Genomic DNA, 25815 nt, shown 5'->3' with positions numbered 1-25815 from the left:
TCACTCGAGGGGTTAGGGTCTGGAATGTACTGTCTGAGGGTGTGGGGGAGGCAGGTTCACTCGAGGGGTTAGGGTCTGGAACGTACTGTCTGAGAGTGTGGGGGAGGCAGTTTCACTCGAGGGGTTTGGGTCTGGAATGTACTGTCTGAGAGTGTGGGGGAGGCAGGGTCACTCGAGTGGGTAGGGTCTGGAATGTACTGTCTGAGGGTGTGGGGGAGGCAGGTTCACTCGAGGCGTTAGGGTCTGGAATGTACTGTCTGAGAGCATGCAGGCAGGTTGAATTTAAACTTTCAAAAGGGATTTAGACTGTAACCTAAAAGGAAAATAATATTACAGGTAAAAGGTGAGAGAATGGCCCAAAGGCTCCTTCACCATCAGCTGTTCTCCACTTTGAGTCCTCAGACAGAGGTACAGCATCAAGGCACACCTCAAGCAACCCACCATCACTTGCGTCATAACAGTGTTTTTGGCACAGAATCCCCAAAGGAGCAAGTGCAACGTGATGGACCAAATGGCTTCCTGTTGCACTATAACAAGTCTGTCATTCTGGGTGGAGGGTGGGAAGGTGAATAGCTAAGAGGCAAAGCATACATAGAAAATTAGTTGTAGTGAAATTGGATTTCAGCCTGCTTTTCTGTTTGGGCATTTCAGAAGATGGGAACTTTGTCAAAGATAAAACGAGAAAGGTTGTCTCTGAATGGAACAGTTCGCCGTTTGGCAATCTTTGACCAGTTCCAGGTGTTGAAGCAGGTCTCTGAGAATTGAACAGAGTTTGTGTTACTGTGTCATTAGACAGCTGGAGTCATAGAGTCATACAGCATGAAAACAGACCCTTCAGCCCAACCTGTCCATGCCAGGTTTCCCAAACCAAACTGGTCCCATTTGCCTATGTTTGACCCATATCCCTCTAAACCTTTCCTATTCGTGTGCCTGTCCAAATGTCGTTCAAATGTTGTAAATATACCTGCCTCCACCACTTTCTCTGGCAGCTTGTTCCATAAACCACATTGCAACACTTAGCTTAACTCCCAACATTTGAAAGCTGTTGCTGATCAGGCTTGAAACCAAAACAGCCTCCCACTCAGATCTGCAATCAGCGGCAATTCTTGGTGCTTGCTCAGCCCGGCTCTGCGTGACAGTGAACTGGTCCCTCCACCTCCTGGATTCAGCCTTTCAAAGATGATGGCTCTGGAAACTCTCCTCCCCATTGTGATTCCGCTCCCTCTGCTGCTTCGCTGACGTTCCCTCTCTGGAGCCCTGGGTAATCATCTCTCATACACCTTGTTGTGTAGAATGCTAGTGATGGGCCACTCTCCAGAACATGCAGAATGGATAAGCGAGGGATTGTGAATTGAAGAACAGCCTCTTCTGCTGTTGAACAAAGAACAAAGAAATGAGAAAATTACAGCACAGGAACAGGCCTTTCGGCCCTCCAAGGCTGCGCCGATCCAGATCCTCTATCTAAACCTATCGCCTATTTTCCAAGGATCTGTATCCCTCTGCTCCCCAGCCATTCATGTATCTGTCTAGATATATCTTAAATGACGCTGTCGTGCCCGCCTCTACCACCTCTGCTGGCAACGTGTTCCAGGCACCCACCACCCTCTGCATAAAGAACTTTCCACGTATATCTCCCTTAAACTTCTCCCCTCTCACCTTGAAATCATGACCCCTAGTAATGGAGTCCCCGACTCTGGGAAAAAGCTTCTTGCTGTCCACCCTGTCTATACCTCTCATGGTTTTGTAGACCTCAATTAGGTCCCCCCTCAACCTCAGTCTTTCTAATGTAAATAATCTTAATCTACTCAACCTCTCTTCATAGCTGGCACCCTCCATACCAGGCAACACCCTGGTGAACCTCCTCTGCACCCTCTCCAAAGCATCCACATCCTTTTGGTAATGTGGCGACCAGAACTGTACACAGTATTCCAAATGTGGTGGAAGCCACAACTGTATATGACCTCCCAACTCTTGTACTCAATACCCCGTCCGATGAATGAAAGCATGCCGTGTGCCTTCTTGACCACTCTATCGATCTGCGTTGCCACCTTCAGGGCACAATGGACCTGAACATCCAGATCTCTCTGTGCATCAATTTTCCCCAGGGCTTTTCCATTTACCGTATAGTTCGCTCTTGAATTGGATCTTCCAAAATGCATCACCTCGCATTTGCCTGGATTGAACTCCATCTGCCATTTCTCCACCCAACTCTCCAATCTATTTATATTCTGCTGCATTCTCTGACAGTCTCCTTCACTATCTACTACTCCACCAATCTTAGTGTCATCTGCAACTTGCTAATCAGACCATCTATACCTTCCTCCAGATCATTTATGTATGTCACAAACAATAGTGGTTCCAACACGGATCCCTGGTCACAGTTCTCCATTTTGAGAGACTCCCTTCCACTACAACTCTCTGCCTCCTGTTGCCCAGCCAGTTCTCTATCCATCTAGCTAGTACACCCTGGATCCCATGGGACTTCACTTTCTCCATCAGCCTACAATGGGGAACCTTATCAAACGCCTTACTGAAGTCCATGTATATGACATCTACAGCCCTTCCCTCATCTATCAACTTTGTCACTTCCTCAAAGAATTCTATCAAGTTGGTAAGACATGACCTTCCCTGCACAAAACCATGCTGCCTATCACTAGTAAGCCCATTTTCTTCCAAATGTAAATAGATCCTATCCCTCAGTATCTTCTCCAGCAGTTCCCCACCACTGACGTCAGGCTCACCGGTCTATAATTAGCTGGATTATCCTTGCTACCCTTCTTAAACAAGGGGACAATATTAGCAATTCTCTAGTCCTCCAGGACCTCACCCGTGCTCAAGGATGCTGCAAAGATATCTGTTAAGGCCCCAGCTATTTCCTCTCTCGCTTCCCTCAGTAACCTGGGATAGATCCCATCCGGACCTGGGGACTTGTCCACCCTAATGCCTTTTAGAATACCCAACACTTCCCCCCTCCTTATGCCGACTTGACCGAGAGTAATCAAACATCTATCCCTAACCTCAACATCCGTCATGTCCCTATCCTCGGTGAATACCGACGCAAAGTACTCATTCAGAATCTCACTCATTTTCTCTGACTCCTCGCATAATTTCCCTCCTTTGTCCTTGAGTGGGCCAACCCTTTCTCTAGTTACCCTCTTGCTACTTATGTATGAATAAAAGGCTTTGGGATTTTCCTTAACCCTGTTTGCTAAAGATATTTCATGACCCCTTTTAGCCCTCTTAATTCCTCGCTTCAGATTGGTCCTACTTTCCCGATATTCTTCCAAAGCTTTGTCTGTTTTCAGTCGCCTAGACCTTATGTATGCTTCCTTTTTCCTCTTTGCTCGTCTCACAATTTCACCTGTCATCCGTGGTTCCCTAATCTTGCCCTTTCTATCCCTCATTTTCACAGGGACATGTCTGTCCTGCATTTTAATCAACTTCTCTTTAAAAGCCTCCCATACATCAAATGTGGATTTACCCTCAAACAGCTGCTCCCAATCCACATTCCCCAGCTCCTGTCGAATTTTGCTATAGTTGGCCTTCCCCCAAGTCAGCACTCTTCCTTTAGGACCACTCTCGTCTTTGTCCATCAGTATTCTAAAACTTACAGAATTGTGATCACTATTCCCAAAGTAATCCCCTACTGAAACTTCGACCACCTGGCTGGGCTCATTCCCCAACACCAGGTCCAGTATGGCCCCTTCCCAAGTTGGACTATTCACATACTGCTCTAGAAAACCCTCCTGGATGCTCCTTACAAATTCTGCTCCATCTAAACACCTAACACTAAGTGAATCCTAGTCAATGTTGGGAAAATTAAAATCTCCCATCACCACCACCCTGTTGCTCCTACATCTTTCCATAATCTGTCTACATATTTGTACCTCTATCTCACGCTCGCTGTTGGGAGGCTGTAGTACAGCCCCAACGTTGTTACGGCACCCTTCCTATTTTTGAGCTCTGCCCATATTGCCTTATTGCTCACGTCCTCCATAGTGCCCTCCTTCAGCACAGCTGTGATATCCTCTTTGACCAGTAATGCAACTCCTCCACCCCTTTTACCTCTCTCTCTATCCCACCTGAAGCATCTATATCCTGGGATATTTAGTTGCCAGTCTTGCCCTTCCCTCAACCAAGTCTCAGCAATAGCAATAACATCATACTCCCAGGTACTAATCCAAGCCCTAAGTTCATCTGCTTTACTTACTACACTTCTCGCATTAAAACAAATGCACCTCAGACCACCTGTCCCTTTGTGTTCATCATCTGCTCTCTGCTACCTCTTCCCCTTAGTCACACTGACTTCATTATCTAGTTCCTTACAGGCTTTAGTTGCTACCTCCTTACTGTCCACTAACCTCCTCATTTGGTTCCCATCCCCCTGCCACATTAGCTTAAACCCTCCCCAACAGTGTTAGCAAAAGCACCCCCTAGGACATTGGTTCCAGTCCTGCCCAGATGTAGACCATCCGATTTGTAATAGCCCCACTTCCCCCAGAACCGGTCCCAATGTCCCAAAAATCTCAACCCCTCCCTCCTGTACCATCTCTCAAGTCACTCATTTATCCTGCCTATTCTTTCATTTCTACTCTGACTAGCACATGGCACTGGCAGCAATGCTGAGATTACTACCTCTGAGGTCCTACATTTTAACTTGGCTCCTAACTCCCTAAATTCTGCTTGTAGGACCTCATCCCGTTTTTTACCTATATCATTGGTGCCTATATGCACCATAACAGCTGAAGTGATGCCAGAACCCACCAAACCGTGGGAAGAGGTGAGAGGACGGGTTCTTTTGGGATTCTGTGCCAAAAATTCTGTTATAACCCAAATGATGGAGGGTTGGTTGAGGTGTGCCTTGATGTTGTATCTCCGTCTGCGGACTCAAAGTGGAGATCAGCTGATGGTGAAGATGCCTCAAAGATCAAAGTGATGAAATAGGAAGTGGAAAATCTTGCAGAATAAAACCAATTTGGAAAGACTGAGTTTGCAATTAGTCTCACATTTGTGCAGGAAGCAATGTCAGTGTTTGTAACTAGTCAAAGCATATCTTCATTGCATAAACTATAGTGAAATTTGCCTTCTTATTTGCAATATCCTTCACCTGTTCATGTTTGAATTATGTTGATTTTAGTTGGTTTGTTACAGGAAAAGTTTTACAAAATGAAATCTTAACTAGAAGTTTTCTTTCCACTGACTTTGGGGTGTTTGCTTTCTTCTTAAAATGTTTTCAGACTCAATGGAATCATGACGAAAATAAATTTGAGGATTTCAGAGGGATGAGACAGTTGGCATGCACACCATCACATACAGTCCCACAATGTGAAGAGGGGAAATAGTCACAGTGTGAACACTGAACACTTCCTTTTCTCTGGGCTGAGAATGTGATTGAGCAGTGGAGTAAAGTGGAGTGGAAGATTTCAACAGTTTGACCTGTAACTAAATGCACTGTCCCCCATCAACAGTCCCAGGACAGGGACAGCACAGGGTTAGATACAGAGTAAAGCTCCCTCTACACTGTCCCCCATCAAAAAGCGCCAGGATAGGGACAGCACGGGGTTTGATACAGCGTATAGCTACCTCTATACTGTCCCCAATCAAACAGTCCCAGGACAGGGACAGCACAGGGTTATATACAGACTATAGCTCCCTCTACACTGTCCCCCATCAAACAGTCCCAGGACTGGGACAGCACAGGGTTATATACAGACTATAGCTCCCTCTACACTGTCCCCCATCAAACAGTCCCAGGACTGGGACAGCACAGGGTTAGATACATGTTTGCTGGAGTGGTAACAAGAAGTAGAGTATGATTGAATTTCTATGAGTGGGTGTTGCGTGTGAATGGGTTTCAGTGCATCTGGGTGGTATGTGTTGGTGAGGTGTTACATTGTAAGGGTAGTAGTGAAGGGTAGGGGTGAGAGTTGTGGATGTTGTCTGGGGAGGGAGGCTGTGGTTCTGTGTGGGATGTGAGTTGTGAGTGCTGTGTGGGGTAGCTTAAGGGTGGTTTTTCAGGTGTGGGCTAAGGGTGCTGTGTGAATTGTGGGTTGGGTTATGAGGTTGTACATGGGTGAGGTGTTGTAGATGTGTGTGGTGTTGTAGATGTGTGTGGTGTTGTGGGTGGGTGTAGTGTTGTAGGTGGGTGTGGGGTTGTGGGTGGATGTGGGGTTGTGGGTGGGTGTAGGGTTGTACGTGGGTGTGGGGTTTGGGGTTGTGGGTGGGGTGGGTGTCCTGCTGAGTGGCTGCTGTGTATTAATGAGGGATGAGTGGGTTTTTGAGGGGGGTATTTGATGCTGTAAATTATGCTATGTTGTTAATTTTGATTCTGACTGTCCCACTCTCTTGTTTTCTGTTTCACAGATGGTGAGGAATCTTACGAGTTTGTGATTGTATCGTTGACTGGACAAACGTGGCATTTTGAGGCCTCGAACTCTGAGGAGAGAGAATCATGGGTGCTGGTGGTTGAGAGTCAGATCTTTGCCAGTCTACAGTCGTGTGAAAGCAGCAAAAATAAGGTATCACCTTTCTGTTTCACCTCTCCATCACTGGGTGCTGGGACCTCAGATAGCTCAGAAAGTGTCCCCAAACACTCAAATGAGTGACCACCTTTAGGCAGTCTGAGTAAGCACTGTGAACACCTTCCCTGTTTTCTGATTTGTAAGCTGGTTGCTGTTCATTCTGAATAATTTTGGAATTCTAGCCAGCATGACTGAGTTGCTCATATTACAATGTACAGGTCACAGTGTAAGCATCACATCCTCTCCAGTATTGAAGCTTACCCGGTTAGTGTGAACAAAATACAGTTTACTCACTCTTCTGCAATGAAATTACTGGTTAGTGACAACTCTCTCTTTCTGATATCTAACAATACTGAGAACGTGGAGCAAATTGTATTCTGAGCTCTGGCAGCTGCTGCCTCCTGTCTGTCATGCAGCAGCCTGGGCCTGGCCCAGGTACAGTGTGTTAGCAGGTAGTATTATTACAGGTGACAGGCCACTGATGTACAGAGGTCTGTGACAGGCAGCGATAAAGAATTTAATTAGAATATTCCTTTAAATATGCAGCAATGGATGATGTGAAAAGAAAGAAAAAGTGGATGGAGCCAGCACAGCCTGTGCTCAAATGCCAGCAACAGAAAGTAAATACCAAGGACGGTAGGAGTAAGAAGAGGGATCCATTTCACCCAAAAAGGAGAACAGATGATGGAATACATTATCTGTAAAGACAGTGTAGTCCAGAGAGACTGCTCCTGAAGAGAGAAGGCATTGAATGGGATGGAGAGAGGCTGGATGAAGGATGAGGGTGTAGTGAGGGATATGGGCAGAGGGTGAAGTGAGGGATATGGAGGAGGGTGGAATGAGGGAAATGGGCAGAGGGTAGAGTGAAGGATATGGCGGTAGGTGGAGTGAGATATGGGCAGAGCGTGGAGTGAGGGATATGGGCAGAGGTGGAGTTAAAGATGTAGAGCGAAGTATATGGGATATCTGCCTTCAGCCACCACTAGGGAAACTAATGCGATTAAAGACTAATCAGTTGTATCTGAGGATTTTACAGGAGGTGGCTACAGAGATAGTGGAAACACTGAGAGTAATAACCAAGAATCCTTAGATTGTAGAAATGTCCCAGAGGATTGGAAAACTACCAATGTAGCACCTTTATTTTGAAAGAAAAGGAGACAAAAAGCAGGTAAATATTATTCAGGTTAATGTCTGTTATTGGGAAAATGTCAGAGTCCATTATAAGGGAAGTAATAGCAGAGCAGTAACAAATACATGATATGATAAAGCAGAGTCAGCCTGGCTTCAGGAAGGGGAAATCATGCTCTGACAAATTTACTACAATTCTTAGAAGATGGAAGCAGGATGGGTAAAGGGGAACCAGTTGATGTAATATATTTGGATTTCCAAAAGGTGTGCAATGAAGTACTACCCATGAGGCAACTTAATAAGAGCCCATGGTGTTGGGGGTGGTATATTAGCCTCGATAGATGATTGGCTAACTAGTAGAAGACAGAGAGTTGAGATGAGGGGTCATTTTCAGAATAGCAATCTTTAACTGGTGGAGTACCACAGGGATCAGTGCTGGGGCCACAAATATTTACAGTTGTGAGAGTGAGTTGAGTGAAGGATATTGGGAGAAACCGGGGCTTATATATTTAAAAGCAGTGTGCCTTTGGACTGAATATCCCTGCTTCTGAATGAAGACTGGCACCATCCTGATAAATTATGTTTTTCTCCATTTTGGTTTAGTCTCGATTGGGAAGCCAGAGTGATGCCATCGCTATCCAGTCGATTCGGAACATGCGAGGGAATGGATTCTGTGTTGACTGTGACACACCAAGTGAGTATTTGCAGAAAGACACTAAGTCAATGCACAGGACTGTAACGTGTCCCACAGCACAGGACCATAACGGGTCCCACAGCGCAGGACTGTAATGGGTCCCACGACACAACTAAAATAAATCCCAGTGAAGAAGAAAGATGGTAAGGGGGTTTAAAAATATCCATGGCTAAACAAGGAGGTCAAGGACAAGATAAAGTCAAAAACTAAGGTATACCATATTGTAAAGGCCAATGGCAGGCAACAGGATTGGGAAACTTTCAAACATAAACAAAGGGGTACTAAAAAATTAATAAAAAGAGCTAAGGTAAATTATGAAAAAAAACTAGCACAAAACATAAAAAAGGATAGCAAAAGCTTCTGTAGGTAGATACAAGGGAAGACAGTTGCTAAGGTGAATGCTGGTCCCTTGGAAGATGAAACTGGAGAGTTAATAGTGGGGAGCACTGAAATGGCAGAGATACTAAATCAATACCTTGCCTCAGTTTTCACAGTGGAGGACAATAGTACCATTCCTATTGGAACAGGCAAGTCAGAGGCATTAGTAAGGGTAGAAATTAGAACAATCAACATTGATAGGGAAAAGGCACTGAGCATACTATTAGGATTGAGGGCAGACAAGGTCCCTAGGCCTGATGGCCTACATCCTAGGGTATTAAAAGGAAGTAACAGCGGAGATAGTGAATCTATTGGTGATAATATTCCAAAATTCTTGGACACGGGAAAGATTCCAGTGGATTGGAAAAATGCTGATGTAATGCCCTTATTCAAAAAGGGAGGGAGGCAATATGTGGAAAATAGAGACCAGTTAGTTTAACATCGGTTGTTGGCAAAGTGTTAGAATCAGTTATCAAGGAAGCAATATCAGGACATTTGCAAAGTCAAAATGCCAGAGTCAGCACAGTTTTATGAAGGACAAATCATGTTTGACTAATTTGCTAGAGTTCTTCAAAGATGTAACAAGCAAAGTAGATAATCGGGATCCTGTAGATGCAATATATCTGGACTTCCGGAAGGCATTTGATAAAGGTGCCACACAAAAGGTTAATTCGCAAGGTTGGATCATATGGGATTAGGGGTCATTTATTAGCTTGGATAGGTGACTGGCTGATGGACAGAAGACAGAGAGCCGGGATAAATGAGTTTTTTTTCTGGATAGCAAGTAGTAACTAGTGGGGTGCCACGGGGTTCAGTCTTTGGACCTAGCTATTTACAATCTACAGTAACGACTTGGACCCAACTATTTACAATCTACATTAACGACTTGGATACAGGTGTAGAAGGCTCTATAGCCAAATTTGCACATAACACAAAAATAGGCGGGACGGTAAATTGCAATGAGGAAATAAGAACCTCACAAATGAATATGGATAGGTTACGGGGTGGGCCAAAAGATGGCAGATGGAGTTTAACGTGGATAAATGTGAGGCCATGCATTTTGGTCAGAAAAATGGGAAGGCGACCTATATTCTAAATGGGGAGAGACTTCAAGGTGTTCCGGTTCAGAGGGATCTGGGCGTCCTTGTTCATGAGTCACAGAAAACTGGCATGCAGGTACAGCAGATAATAAAGAAAGTGAATGGAATGGCTTTCATAGCTAAAGAAATAGAATACAAAAGTTAGGAAGTATTGTTGTAACTATACAAAGCATTGATGAGACCGCACCTAGAGTATTGTGCACAGTTTTGGTTCCCTTATTAGAGGAAAGATGTAGTGACATTGGAGGCAGTTCAGATGAGGTTCACTAGATTGATCCCAGAGATGAGGAGTTTGTCAAATAAAGAGAGATTGAACAGTTTAGGCCTATACTCTCTGGAATTTAGAAGAATGAAGGGAGATCAAATTGAGGTATTCGAGATGATAAAAGGTATAGATAAAATAGATGTGGAGTGGATACTTCCTCTTGTGGGACATTCTAGGAGAAGGGGTCATAGTCTTAGGATAAGGGGTAGCAAATTTAAAACAGAATTGAGGAGAAACTACTTTTCCCAAAGGGTTGTGAATCAGTGAAATTCGCTACCCCAAAATGCGGTGGATGCTGGGACAGTGAGTAAATTTAAGGAGGAGTTAGATAGATTTTTAACTGGTAATGGGTTGAAGGTTTACGGGGAGAAGGCAGGAAAATGGGGGTGAGGAGCATATCGGCCATGATCGAATGGCAGAATAGACTTTGATGGGCTGAATGGCCTAATTTTGCCCCTATATCTTATGAACTTATGAACACAGGACACTAACAGGTCCCACATTGCAGGACTGTAAAGAGTCCCACATTGCAAGACTGTAACAAGTCCTATGTTGCAGGCCTGTGCTGAGTACAAGCATATAACTGTCGAGCAGGAGTAGGTCACTCAGCCGCTCAAGATTGTGCACCATTCAATAAGATCATGGATGGTCTGCACATTCCCACCTATTCCTGATAATCTTTCACTAGCTTGCTTATAAAGAATCTAGATTTTCTCATCAAAAGAAATAAGTTTCCATATTCACTCTGTACAGATTGGACAGGATTTTATATGTTTTAATCAAGCTGCCTCTTACTCTTTTAAACTCCAGACAAATTGAGCCCATCCCAAGCAACCTCTCCACATAAGGCAACCTGTTCATTCCAACCATTAGTCTCCGTACTGCCTCCAATGCATTTACGTCCTTCCTTAACTATCAATATGTGCACATTACTCCAGATGCAGACCGACCAATGCTCTGTATAATGGAACCATAGCCTCCCTACCTTTCGTATTCAATTCCCCTTCATTAAACAAGAACATTCTAATATCTTTCCTGAGTACTTTCTGCATCCACATACAAGCCTTCTGCAATTCATGCGTGAGGACACTCAAATGCCTCTGCATCATGGGGCTCTAAAATTTCTCACTGTTCGGATAATAAGCTTCCTTTTTATTCTTCCTAGCAAGATGAACAATTCTGCACTTCCCCAGATAATATTCCATTTGCTACATCTTTGCCCACTCACTTAACATATCTATATCTGTTAGTAGCCTTGTGATATCGTCTTCACAATTTACTTTTCCTCCTATCTTGTGTCATCAGCAAATTTAACAATCAATCCAAGTTATTGATATAAATTGTAAACAGTTAAAACCCCAGCAGCAAACCTTGTGGTGCAATGATATTCTATTTTTCACAATACCCTTTAAAATGGCTCTCATCAAATGCTTTTTAGAAATCGAAGTACTGTATATCCACTAGTTCCCCTTTATCCACAGTACATGTTACTTCTTCAAAGAACTCAAGTGGATTGGTTAATCATAATTTCCCCTTCGCAGAACCATGTTGACTCTGCCTGATTACCTTGAACTTAGCCAAGCATTTTCTTATAACTTTTTTTTAACAATAGCTTCTAACATTGTCCCTATGATAGAAGTTTAAGCTAACTGGCCTGTAATTTCACGCTTTCTGTCTCCCTTTCAGAGTGAAGGAGTTACATTCACTGTTTTCCAATCAAATGGAAACATCCTTAAACCAAGGGAGTTTTGGAAAATGTAAAACAGCACATCCAGTATCTCATTAGCTACTTCTTTTAAGACCTTGGGATGAAATTCATCAGGATCCACACTTGTCACCTCACAGATCCAACAATTTACTTCGTAACATTTCTCTGGCTCCCCCCATCCCCCAACTTCCATTTCCTGACTTATCACTGCTTCTAGGATGTTACTTGTATCCTGTACCATACCTGTTTAATTCTTCTGCCATTTCTTTACGTTCCTTTATTAATTCTCCAGACTCACTTCCTTTCAATCTGCACTCACTTCATTAACGCTTTTCATCTTTGAATATTTATAGAAACTCTTACTCTCTTTTTATATTTCTTGCAAGCTAACTCTCATCTTTAATTTTTCCCTTCTAATTAATTTTTTGCTATTGTTTATATTTTGTCCAGTCTTCTACTTGTCTTTGCACAATGATATTTTAATTTAACAATATCGTTAACATTTCTAGTTCACCACGAATCCATCCCTTGGAACTTTAGTTAACCATCGAAGTGTATTTATTCTCTGTATTCTGAAATATCCCCTCAAAGGTCTGTCACTGCATCACTTATTAATCTATGCTTTATCTAATTTGCCAATTCACTTTAGCAAGCTCTGCTTTCAACTGCTCATAATTACCGTTATTTAAATTTTATAAAATAGGCTTGGACCCACTCCTCCCAAACTGAATATAAAATTCAAATGTATCGTGGTCACTGTGACCTAGGGGCACCTTCACTATGAGATCACTGATTAATTCTATCGCATTGGAAAATACCAAGTCTAGTATATCATATTCTCTAGTTGGATCCAGAATATGCTGCTTTAAAAAGCTACCCTGAAAACATTCTATGAATGCCTCATCTCGGCTCCCTTTACCAATCTGACTTTTCAGTCTGTGTAGATTTAAATCTACCATGATTATCAGTGTGCAGCAAGCTGCAGACTGCAGCAAGACCATTGTGCAGGACTGAGGTGAGACTCTATTAGATGGTCCAATAAGAGATGATGGAGGGAACAATCACTTACTTTCAAAAGTTGACTGGGGGAGGTTATTTGCAGGTAAAGGGATGCCTGGCAAGTGGGAGGCTTTCAAAAGCAAGATAACAAGAATTCAGGAACAGCGTGTCCATGTTAGTGTGAAGGGCAAGCCTGTCAGGGCAGGGAACACTGGATAACTAGAGCTATTGAGGTCCTGAGGTCAAAAGAAAGAAGGCATTTATCAGGTATAGACAACTGGGATCGAGTGAATCCCTTGATGAGCCTAGAGAGTGTAGGAGTACACTTAAGAGGAAAATCAGGAAGGCAAAAATGAGACACGAGATATCTTTGCCAGGTAAGGTTAAGGAGAATCCAAAGAGATTCTACAAGTATATTCAGGGCAAAAAAGGAGCTAGGAAGAGAACAGGGCCCCTTAAAGATCAACGTGGCCATCAATGTGTAGAACCACAGGAGATGGGTGAGATCCTGAACAAATATTTTGCATCAGTATTTACTGTGGAGAAACTCATGAAAGCTAGGGAACTCTGGAAAATAAATAGTGATATTTTGAAAAGAGTCCACATTACAGAAGAGGAACTGCTGGAGGTCTTAAAATGCATAAAGGTAGATACATCCCAGGGACATAATCAAGTGTTTCGCAGGACATTGTGGGAGGCTAGGGAAGAAATTGCGGAGCCCCTAGCAGAGGTATTTGTATCATCAATAGCCACGGGTGAAGTGCCAGAAGACAGAGGATGGCTAATGTTGTGTCTTTATTTAAGAAAGGCTGCAAGAAAAAGCCAGGAGACAGTAAAGATTACAGATGCTGGAAGTTAGAATCAATAAATGTGGAGCTGGAAAAGCACAGCAGGTCAGACATCATCCGAGGAGCAGGAAAGTCAACGTTTTGGGCCGAAACCCTTCATCAGAAAAGCTAGGGAACTATAAGCAGCACGGTGGCTCAGTGGTTAGCACTGCTGCCTCACAGCACCAGGAACCTGGGTTCACTTCCACCCTCAAGTGATTGTGTGTGTGTGGAGTTTGCACATTCTCCTCATGTCTGTGTGGATTTCCTCCACGTGTTCTGGTTTCCTCCCACAATCCAAAGATTGCAGGTTAGCTGGTTTGGCCATGGGAAATGCGGGGTTACAGGGATAGGGTAGGGGGTGGTATGGGTCCCGGTGGGATGCTGTTTGGTGGGTCAATATGACTCGATGGGCTGAATGGCCTGCTTTCACACTGGAGGGATTCTATGGTTCTAGAGACTGGTGAGCCTGACATCGGTGGTGGGTATGTTGTTGGAGGGGATTCTGAGAAACAGGATTTATATGCCCATGGAAAGGCAAGGACTGATCAGGGACAGTCAGCGTGGCTTTGTGTGTGGGAAATCATGTCTCACTAACTTGACTGATCCAGGGAGAACTAGGCAATTGGATACAAAATTGGCTTGACACTAGGAGACAGTGGGTGATGTTAGAGATGCTGTTCAGACTGAAGGCATGTGACCAGCATGTGCCACAAGGATCTGCGCTGGGTCCATTGTTGTTCATCACTTACATAAATGATGTGGATGAGATATAGGAAGCATGGTTAGTAAGTTTGCAGATGACACCAAACTTGGTGAAGTTGATTATGTAAGAGAACAACAAGATCTTGATCAAATGTGCCAGTGGTCCAAGGTATGGCAGATGGAGTTTAATTTAGATAAATATGAGGTGTTGCATTGTGGTAAGACAAACCAGGGCAGGACTTACACAGTAACTGGTAGGACCCTGGGAAATGTTTTCAAACAGAGAGATCTAGAGGTGCAAGTACATTACTTCTTCCAAAGTGGTGTCTCAGGTAGACAGGTTGGTGAACATGGCATTTGGCGCGCTGGCTTTCATCAGTCAGAGTATTGAGAACAGGAGGTGGAACATTATGTTATGGCTGTACAAGACATTGGTAAGTCCGCATTTGGTGTATCATGTACAATTCTGGTTGCTGTGCTATATGAAGGATGTTATTAAACTGGAAAGGGTGCAAAAAGATGTTACCGAGACTAGAGGGTTTGTGGTGGATAGGCTGGGACTTTTTTTCCTGGAACGTACAAGCTAATGGGTGACCTTATAGAGGTTTGTAAAATCATCAGGGGCAGAGATAAGGTGAATACCAAAGGTCTTTTTCCAAGTGTAGGGGGAGTCCAAAACTAGAGGGTATAGGTTTAAGGTGAGAAGGGAAATATTTTTAAGGGACCTGAGGGGCAACTTTTTCACACACAGCATGGTGCGTAAATGGAATGAGCTGCCAGAGGAAGTCATAGAGGCAGCTAGAATTACAATATTGAAAAGACATTTAGACAGGTACATGGATAGGAAAGGTTTGGAGGGATATGGGCCAAATGCAAGCAAATGGTACTAGATCATTTTAGGAAATCTGGTTGGCATGGAGGGGTTGAGCCAAAGGGTCTGTTTCCATGCTGTATACCTCAGTGACTTGTACTGCAGCAACGGTTTAGTTACTGCTGAAGCTCTCAAAGTGACTCAGTCCTGAACCCCTAATATTGATGTCATGTTGCAGTCCTGTGTTGTGGCCCTTCACCCACCCAGAATACCTTCTGTGAAAAGGGGTTTATAGCTCACCTCAGGCACAATCAAGGCCTTAGTTTGATGAGGTTTCTCATGCCCACTGCATGATGCAAGCAGATACTACCCCTTGGTTTCTTTCACCAATTTTGCATTGCCAGTGGTATACTAATGTGTCCACCCTTCTTGCAGATCCTGACTGGGCAAGTTTGAACCTTGGAGCCCTGATCTGTATAGAATGCTCGGGAATCCACCGGAACCTGGGTACACACTTGTCACGGGTTCGCTCCCTCGACCTGGATGACTGGCCTGTTGAACTCATCATGGTGATGACGGGAATTGGGAATGCCATGGCCAACAGTGTGTGGGAGGACTCGACGCAGGGTCTGACTAAACCCAACCAAGACAGCAGCAGGTACAGAGCAAAAGCTGTGCAGCACAGGCACATACAGGAGCCATGCAATACAAGTGCATTCGGGCACCATGCAGCTCAGGTGCATTTGGGCACCATGCAGCACGAGCGCATTCGGGCGCCATGCAGCTCAGGTGCATTTGGGCACCATGCAGCACAAGCGCATTCGGGCATCATGCAGCTCAGGTGCATTTGGGCACCATGCAACACAAGCACATTCGGGCATCATGCAGCACAAAAAGCGCATTCGGGCACCATGCAGCACAGGCACATTCGGGCACCATGCAGCACAGGCGCATTTGGGCACTATGCAGCACAGGCGCATTTGGGCACTATGCAGCACAGGCGCATTTGGGCACCATGAAGCACAGACGCAGTTGGCACCATGCAGCTCAAGCACATTCGGGCACCATGCAGCACAGGTGCATTCGTGGACGATGCAACACAGGCACATTTGGGGACCGTTCAGCACAGGTGCATTAGGGGACCGTGCAGTACAGGCACATTCAGGGACCGTTGCAGCACAGGTACATTTGGGCACCATGCAGCACAGGCGCATTCGGGCACCATGCAGCACAGGCGCATTCGTGCACCATGCAGCAGAGGTGCATTCATGCACCATGCAGCACAGGCTCATTTGGGCACCATGCAGCACAGGCTCATTCGGGCACCATGCAGCACAGGCTCATTCGGGCACCGTGCAGCAGAGGTGCATTCGTGCACCATGCAGCACAAGCGCATTCAGGGACCGTTCAGCACAGTTGCATTCGGGGACCGTGCAGCACAGGTGCATTCAGGGGCCATGCAAGAGGGTGGTAGAGTCAGAAGCCATTATAACATTGAAGAAGTATTTAGATTTACACTTACAATGCCAAAGCATACCAGGTAATAGACCAAGTGCTGAAAAATATGATTAGAATAGTTAGATGTTTGTTTTTGACTGGCGCAGCTGTGATGGGCCAAAGGGCCTTTTTTGTCCTGCAGGACTCTGTGACTCTGTAGTGCACATGGGAGCAATGCAGCCAGGACGCAGGAGACAGAGGGTGGGATAGAAGGGTGTTTGTGTGTTTGGAGTGCACTGGTGTGTGGTGGCATACCATAGAGATCAATGCTGGGCCCCTTATTGTCTGTGATATACATGAACACTATAGACGAGAATGTTGGGGGGGTGAATGATAACTCAGTTTGCGGATGACACAGTTGGCAGTGTTGATAGTAAGGAAGAAGGTATTAGGTTACAGGAAGATATAAACGGCTTGGTCAGATGGGCACATCAGTGACAGATGGAATTTAACCCTGATAAATGTGAGGGATGCAGTTTGGAAGAAGTGACAAGACAAGGGTGTACTCAATGAATGGCAGGACATTAGGAAGCTCAGGGGAACAGAAGGATCTTGGGGTGTTTGTCCCCAGATTCCTGAAGGCAGCAGGACAGGTTAGTTAGGTAGTTAAGAAGGCATAGGGGACACTTGTCTTTATCAGTTGTGGCATAGTTTATAAGATCAGGAAGGTTATGTTAAAGCTGTACAGGACTTTGGTTAGGCCACAGCTGGAGTACTGTGTACATTTCTGGTCCCTGCGCTATGGGGAGGATGTGATTACACCGGAGGGGGTGCAGAGGAGATTCACCAGGATACTGCCTGGGCTGGAGTGACTCAGTGATGAAGAGAGGCTGGATAAGCTCGGGTTGTTTTCTTTAGAGCAGAGAGGGTTGATGGGATCATTCAAGGTTGTGGGCCTAGTGCTGGAAAGTGGGACTAATGTAACTTTAGTGTAGCTTTGGTGGTACAGTCTTAATGGGCTGAAGTGCCTCTTTTGTACTGTATGGGAGCTGTGCAGCAGGGACACCCACTGGAGCCATGCAGCGGGGGGCACCCATGTGAACTGTGCAGCGGGGGCATCCATGGGAGCTGTGCATTGGTTCTGGTCTGAGATTGGTGACCATGGATGGCGAATTCAAATCCCACTGTGTCAAATAGTAAATCTGGTAGTTTGTGACACCAGGAAAAATCCTCATGAAAGCTGCCATGTTGTTGTAAAAACCCAATTGTGTCAATGATTTCCTTCAGGGAAGGGAATCTGCTGCTCCTCCCAGTCTGGACCTTCACATGATCCTGTCTCACTCCAAGATAGTTTTTAAGTTGTAGGAAATTAAGGAACCAACTATGGAATGGGCTATTTCAGTATTATGTGATGAATAATTGCTAATTAAAAATAATCATGTCATGAAAGAACCTTTAGGAAAGTGTGATCACAATATGATAGCATTTTACGTTAAGTTTGAAAATGATGTAGTTCAATCAGAAACCAGGACCTTAAATCTCAGCAAAGCTAATTGCCTGTGATGGAATGGGAAACCATGTTTAAAACTATGGCAGCAGACAGCCAGCGGCTAATATTTAAAGAAATAAAATGTAGTTTACCACCAAAATACATTTCTTTAATGCACAAAAACCCTGCAAGGACAGTGTTCTGACTGTGGCTAACAAAAGAAATTAAGGATCATATTAGATGAAAGGAACACATGTATAAATTTGAGCAAAAAGTAGTAAGCCAGATGATTGGGAGGATTTTAGTATTTGACAAAGGAAGACCGAGATAAAGATTAAGAAAGGGAAAATGTGGATATAAGAGTAAACTAGCAAGAAACACAAAAACAGAGGAATGACACTTTACGCCAGTTTCAAAATTTCCAGTTTGCAGGTTCCAGCCGCCGCCTCTTTACCATGGACGTGCAATCCCTTTACACATCCATCCCCCACCAGTAGGGTCTTAGGGCTTTCCCCTTCTTCGTGGAGCAAAGGCCTGAACCATCCCCACCCACCTACCATCCTCCTCCACTTGGCCGAGCTCGTCCTCACCCTCAACAACTTTTCTTTTAACTCTTCTCATTTTCTACAGGTCAGAGGGGTGGCCATGAGTACCCGCATGTGCCCTAGTTATGCCTGTCTCTTCATGGGGTACTTGGAATATTCCTTGTTCCGGTCATGTTCCGGCCCCCACCCACAACTGTTGCTCCGAATATATCGATGATACCGTTGGTGCTGATTCCCTCTTTCATCTGGAATTGGAAAAGTTCATCAATTTCGCTTCCAATTTCCACCCTGCCCTCACTTTCACCTGTTCTATCTCTGACTCCTCCCTTCCCTTCCTTGACATCTCTGTTTCCATTTCTGGGGATAGACTGGCCACTAACATCCACTACAAACCCACTGACTCCCACAGCTATCTGGACTGTACATCCTCATACCCTGCTTCCTGTAAAGACTCCGTCCCATTCTCACCATTCCACCGTCTCTGTAGCATATGTTCAGATGAGGCCAACTTCGACAAGGGAGCCTCCGAAATGTCCTCCTTCTTCCTCAACCAAGGATTCCCCAGCACCATTATCGACAGGGCCATCAACTGAGTCCAACCCATCTCCCGCACTTCCACCCTCACCCCTTCTCTTCCCTCCCGCAACAGCAATAAGGTTCCTCTTATCCTTACCTACCATCCCACCAACATGTAGAAGATCATCAGACACCATTTCTGCCACCTCCAGCAAGATGCTGTCACCACACATACTCCCCTCCCCTCCCTTGTCCGCCTTCTGCAGGGACCGTTCCCTATAGGACATCCTGGTTCACTTTTCCTTCACCCCCAATGCCCCCACACAGCCCCACGGCACCTTCCCCTGCGACCAGCGAAGGTGCAACACCTGTCCATTTACATCTCCATCCAAGGGCCCAAACATACCTTCCAGGTGAAGCAGCACTTTACCTGCACATCTCACAATCTAGCCTACTGCATTCACTGCTGACAATGTGGTCTCCTCTACAGTGGGGAAACAAAGCGTAGTCTGGGTGACTGCTTCGCAGAACATTTACATTCTGCCCACAAAAAAGACCCTGAGCTTCCAGTTGCCTGCCACTTTAACACACCACCCTGCTCCCTGGCCAACATCTCTGTCTCAGGCCAGCACAAGCTGGAAGAACACCTCATTTTCCACTTGGGGACCCTGCAGCCCTCCGGACTCAATATTGAGTTCAATAATTTTAGGGCCTAAACTCTCCCATGTCCTAGCCCTCTACCTCACACACCAGGCCTTTTTATCACATAGCCTGCCATTACACATATTGTTAGTCACTAACAGTTCTCATTATCAGCTATTTACCCTCCTAGCCACATCATTATCAACTCCTTTATCTATCCAACTGCTCTTCTCTCTCTTTGGGCTCTATACTTTATCCTATTGTTTACTCCATACTCCATCCCCACCTCCCTATTTTCTGCATACAAACCGACGTTTTCCTAGCTACCGTCAGTTCTAAGGAAGGGTCACCGGACCCAAAACGTTACCTTTGATTTATTCTTCACAGATGCTGCCAGACCTGCTGAGCTTTTCCAGCAACTTCTGTTTTTGTTCCTGATTTACATCATCTGCAGTTCTTTCGGTTTTTTTTAATGGATAGAACATTGGTTTGCGTGATGGACTAGGCTGTGTTCACAGCTCTCTGTAGTGTGAGTCCATAAGAAATTCAGGCAGGAGAATATGAGGAAGTAGCAGAGAAACTAACCAAGTATAAGATATAAATACTAAGAACATCTCAGAGATAACGGAGAATCTAGGAGCTTGTGCAAATGAGGAACCTCAGGTATTAATATCAGTAATAATGTAGCACTAGAGAAGTGAATGGGACTTAAAACGAATAAATCCCCTGAATTTGAGAATCTACATCGCTGAGGCATCTGTTGCTGATTATCTTCTAAACCTCTATGGAATGGTCGTGGCAGATAAGAAGATTGAAAATATAACCTCGCTTTTTAAGAAAGAAAGGAGAGAACAAACTGCGAACTACAGACCTGTTAGCCTGACATCAGTCAAGGGGAAAAGGATGCGATAACTGTAACTTTGAAAATGTTGGTCGGATTGGGCAGAGTTGGCTTGGATTTATGAAAGGGAAATAATGTTTGATAAACCTTTTGGAGATTTTTTTAGAGTGTGATGAATAGAGTAGATAAGGGGAAACTGGTGGACGCGGCATATTTAGATTTTCAGAACGCTTTCATTAAAATCCCACACAAAAGGTTGGTAAACAGAATTCATGTACACTGGTATGGGGGGAACTTAACTGTTATGATTTGAGAACTGGCTAATGGACAGTAAACAGAGAGCAAGAATAAATGAGTCATTCTCAGATTGGCAGATTGTGATTAATGGATTACCACAAGGATCAGCACATGGACCCCAGGTATTCACTATCTATTTCAGTGGTTCAAACGTGGGGATTAAATGTAACATTTCCCCCAAGTTTGTAGATGATGTAAAATGAGGTGGAAGTGGGACTTGTGAGGTTGCAAGGACACTTCACAGGGAGTTGAAGAGGCTCAGTAAAAGGTCAAGAATTTGGCAGATGGAATACAATGTGGAGAAATGAGAGGTTATTCACCTTGGTAGGTTAAACAGAAATACAAAATATATCTTAAATGGTGAGAGCCTAGGGAATATTGAACTTCAAGGGGATGGGTGTCCTTGTTCATGGGTCACTGAAATTAACATGCAAGTATAGCAATGGTCATCATGTAACCATCATCAATCAAATCACGAATTCCTCTAGGGAAGGAAGTCTGCCATTCTTACCCATTCTGGCCACATGTAACTCCAGGCCCTCACCAATATTCTTGACTCTTACCTGTCCTCTGAAATGGTTTAGCAAATCACTGTTGAAGGGAAATTAGGAATGGGCAATAGATGTTGTCTCTCTCAATGTGAAGGCAGGGCAGGACTTTGTCTCCACAAGGTCTTAGTGGTAGTCACTCTCACCAATACTGTCATGGACAGATTCATCTGCAGCCTAGACAATATCCAGGCTTGGGTTGACAAGTGGAAAGTAACATTCACACCACACAAATGCCAGGCTATGACCATCATCAATAAGGGGCAACCTAACCACCACCCCTTGATGTTCAATGGTGTTACCATCACTGAATCCCCCACTATCAACATCCTGGGGGTTACCATTGACTAGAAACTCAACTGAACTCGCCACATAAACACAGTAACTTCAAGAGCAATTAGAGGTTAGGAATACTGTGGCAAGTAACTCACCTCCTGACTCCCCAAAGCCTGTCCACCATCTCCAAGGCACAAGTCAGGAGTGTGATGGAATACTCCCCACTTGCCTGGATGGGTGCAGCCCCAACAACACTCAAGAAGCTTGACATCATCCAGGACAAAGCAGCCCACTTGATCGGTATCACATCCACAAACATCTACCACCGCAACACTCAGTAGCAGCAGTGTGTACCGTCTCTGATACACTGCAGAAATTCACCAGAGATCTTTTGACAGCACTTTCCAAACCCACAACTATTTCCATAGAAGGACAAGGGCAACAGATACATGGGAACACCACCCCCCGCAAGTTCCCCTCCAAGACCCTCACCATCCTGCCTTGGAAATATATCGCTGTTCATAGAACTGTAGAGCACTGGAGCAGGCCCTTCAGCCCACAATGTTATACCAAACCTGACGCCAAATGAAGCTAACCCCTTCTGCCTGCCCTCGATCCATACCCCTCCATTCCTTGCATATTCATGTGCTTATCTAAAATTGCCTTAAATGCCCTTATTGTATCTGCCTCCACCACCACCCCTGGCAGTGCATTCCACACTCCTAAGCACTCTCTCTGTAATAAACTTGCCCCTCATGTCTCTTTGAAATTTTCCTTTCTTAAATGCATGCTCCTGGTATTGGACATTTCAACTCCGGGAAGAAGATTCTGACCATCAACCCTACCTATGCGTCTCATAATTTTATAGACTTCTATTGAGTCTGCCCTCAGCCTCCACCGCTGTGTAGAAAACAACCTGAGTTTTTCCAGCCTCTCCTTATAGCTCATACCCTCTAATCCAAGCAGCATCCTGATAAACCTCTCCTGCACCCTCTCCAAAGCCTCCACATCCTTCCTGTAATGTGGCAGCCAGAATTGAACACAACACTCTAAGCACGGGCTAACCAAAGTCTTATTCCTTCCAAAATCCTGGAATTGCCTCCCTAAGTGTATTGTGGGTCAAACCACAGCACATGGACTGCTCACCACCACCTTCTCAAGGGGCAACTAGGGATGGACAATAAATGCTGACCCAGCCAGCTATAACCACCACAGATGAATTGAAAAAAAAACAAGGCAGATGTAGGAAGGATATTTACCCCTGGCTTGTTGTGGTTTAGAGCAAGGGTCACAGTCTCAGAGTAAGGGGCAAACCATTTAGGACTGAGGTGGAGGAGGAACTTTGTCTTTTAAAAAGCGGGCAAATCTTTGGAATTGTGTACCCCAAAGGGCTGTGAAAGGTTCTTTATAAATGCAAAGCTCTTGTTAATGCTTGCCTTTTTAAATACTACTCAATCTGTGTGAAGCTCAGGGAGAGGATTGTTGCTGCTCAGTAGAAAGACTAGTTCTCTCAAAGGTTACTGCTGTGACTAGCATTAACCCTGAGAAGCAGCAGAAATAAGAACAACAATAGGAGAGCAGCAGACACGCATTCAGATTTCACCACTTCTTCAATGTAGGCAGGGCAATTAATGACAGGGATGCCTAGAATCTGATAACAGGGGTAAGATTAACCCTGTTCCCAGTGAATCGGAGGTCTCCGTAGTGATGAGAGTAAACTATCAACAGTCCCTGGGCAGTTGAGTGGGGCTGTTTACCTTTTTTTTCTTCATTGTTTCATTTCAGTCTCAATAACTGCCAGCCTAAGCGGGTGATCCTATTAATCTTGTCTGTAAATAATCAATAGAGATAATTATTTGAATGAAGATGCCTTGGGGACTCAACACAGTCGTGTAACCATTGCATTACCGCAGATTTCTGCTTCAAGCTGGGCTAGCTGCTGCAGGCCTGGCCCTAATGCTAGTTGTCTTTCAGAGGAAGATTCTCCTGGCATTGCTGTGCAGTTACAATCAGTTTCACTGGATGAGGACCGTCAACAGTTCATTTCTAATCTACAACTCCCTCAGAATCAATGATGGTCAATTTAAAAGGCAAAGTATTTTCATATCCATATCCATTACCTGACCACCTGTTCCTCATTTCCCACAACTCCAGCTTGTCCCTTGTCTCTCATCCAACTTGTATAGTCCTCATGCACTTGTAAAAACAGAAAATGATCCTTACACATCACTTAATCAGGGAGCGACTTGAATACTCACCAAAACAGAGATCTATCCCTCACACACTTGGTGAATTGTAGAGCAATCCTTGCATACTCACTGAATTGGGAAGAGACCGTTGTACAATCATGCAATTGAAGATCGACCCTCGCATTCTCACTGAATTGGAGAGTGAATCTCTCAGACTCGCCGAATCGGGAAGTGAGCCTTGAACACTCACTGAACTGGAGAGCTATCCTCGCATGCTCACTGAGTGTGAGAGCAATCCTTGAACACTCACTGAATTGGAGAGCAAATTGGTGGGGAATTCCTTGCACATTCAATGAATAATTAATGCTTCCACCTGTGAAACAAGCACACCCACACTCTCTCACTCTCACACACTCTCTCACACACACTGTCTCTCTCACATGCACGCACACAGTCACACTCTCTCTTTCTCTCTCACACACTCTCTCTCTCTCTCTCACACACACACACACACACACACACACACTCTATCTCTTACTCTCTCACACTCTCACACTCTGTCTCTGTCTCACACACACACACACACCCACACACACACCCAATCTACCTAAAGGATGGTCTAGCTGCTAGTGGGAGCACAGCACTACTCTTTTAATGAGTAGATCAAGTTCAGAGTACGTGTGGTCAGGCTGATTATACATTTATTCATGTAATTTTGTGACAGATGAGGTTGATGTCATGAGCTTGAGTTGCTAGTTTGATCTAATACCACACAAGTAATTAACGAGACAATTACAGTGTTAACTCTAACCGTGGGCAGTGCTGTGGGACCCTATGTTACTGACTCTCAGATCTGTCATTGTAATGGTTTAGATGGAGCTCACTTAGTGCTGGGGGATACACAGACATTAGTGAAGCCACACACCCTGTACGTTAAATGCTGCAGAGAAATTCCAGTTGTCAGCGGCTGTCATTTTTTTTAAAAACAGATAGCTTTCTCTGTTCTGTATTTCACCAGTCAATCTAGAATCTGGGTTTAGAGTCTCTCAGCCTAGATCATTCTAGGGGGCAGCACGGTGGCTCAGTGGTTAGCACTGCTGCCTCATAGCGCCAGGTTCGATTGCATCCTCAGGTGACTGGCTGTGAGGAGTTTGCACATTATCCCCGTGTCTGCGTGGGTTTCCTCCAGGTGCTCCGGTTTCCTCCCACAGTCCAGACATATGCAGGTTAGGTGGAAGGGCCATGCTAAATTGCCCGTAGTGTTCAGGGATGTGTAGATTAGGTGTGTTATAGGGGATGGGTCTGGGTGGGATGCTCTGAGGGTTAGTGTGAACTTGTTGAGCCAAAGGGCCGGTTTCCACACTGTAGAGATTCTATGAAAAAAAATATTCAGTGTAACAAGGCTAACAGCCAGAATGTAGAAAGATACCTTGAAGATTTTTGTATTTATTTCCAATTGTACTTTGTTCTGTGAATGTAAATCATTAACTGGGCTGAAATGTTGCAGAATTAGTATATTTCCTGAAGACCCTCAATCCCGATCCCAGTGTGGGATATTCAGCGAATAATATACAGTCATTGCTCACGCAGCTCCCTGCCCATTGATACTGCTATCCCAGGATATTCCATATATAAGTCTGACAACCAAAGCCTTCCTCCTTCAGAGTGGAAACTGATGTAATTTTGAATGACCGAAATCAAAGAATGACTTAAAATACTTTGGCGCACACATGGTCAATGACGTTACTGCTTTCATTTTTCAGTTTTGAGTGAATACCAGAAACTTGTTAAGAACCAAAAGAACTGCAGATACTGTAAATCAGAAACAAAAACAGAAATTGCTGGAAAAGCTCAGCAGGTCTGGCAGCATCTGTGAAGAGAAATCTGAGTTAACGTTTC

At 44.6% G+C, this 25815-nt stretch overlaps 1 protein-coding gene across 2 annotated transcripts in view; it reads left to right on the top strand.

Annotated features, from left to right (window-relative positions):
• The window catches only part of LOC109919584 (arf-GAP with GTPase, ANK repeat and PH domain-containing protein 3-like), a 531088-nt gene that overhangs the window by 488439 nt on the left and 16834 nt on the right, over positions 1 to 25815 (top strand). For both annotated transcript variants that reach the window (XM_048596313.1, XM_048596312.1), the window contains exons 12-14: positions 6364 to 6518; positions 8253 to 8343; positions 15572 to 15794. In XM_048596313.1, coding sequence (XP_048452270.1) covers positions 6364 to 6518; positions 8253 to 8343; positions 15572 to 15794 — 469 coding nt within the window. The remainder of the gene's footprint in view (positions 1 to 6363; positions 6519 to 8252; positions 8344 to 15571; positions 15795 to 25815) is intronic.

Source organism: Rhincodon typus, chromosome 4 (assembly GCF_021869965.1).
Source record: "Rhincodon typus isolate 14 chromosome 4, sRhiTyp1.1, whole genome shotgun sequence".
NCBI classification, from domain to species: Eukaryota; Metazoa; Chordata; class Chondrichthyes; order Orectolobiformes; family Rhincodontidae; genus Rhincodon; species Rhincodon typus.
The sequence above is the reverse complement of the archived record's forward strand: the minus strand, read 5'-3'. Positions and strand labels throughout refer to the sequence as shown.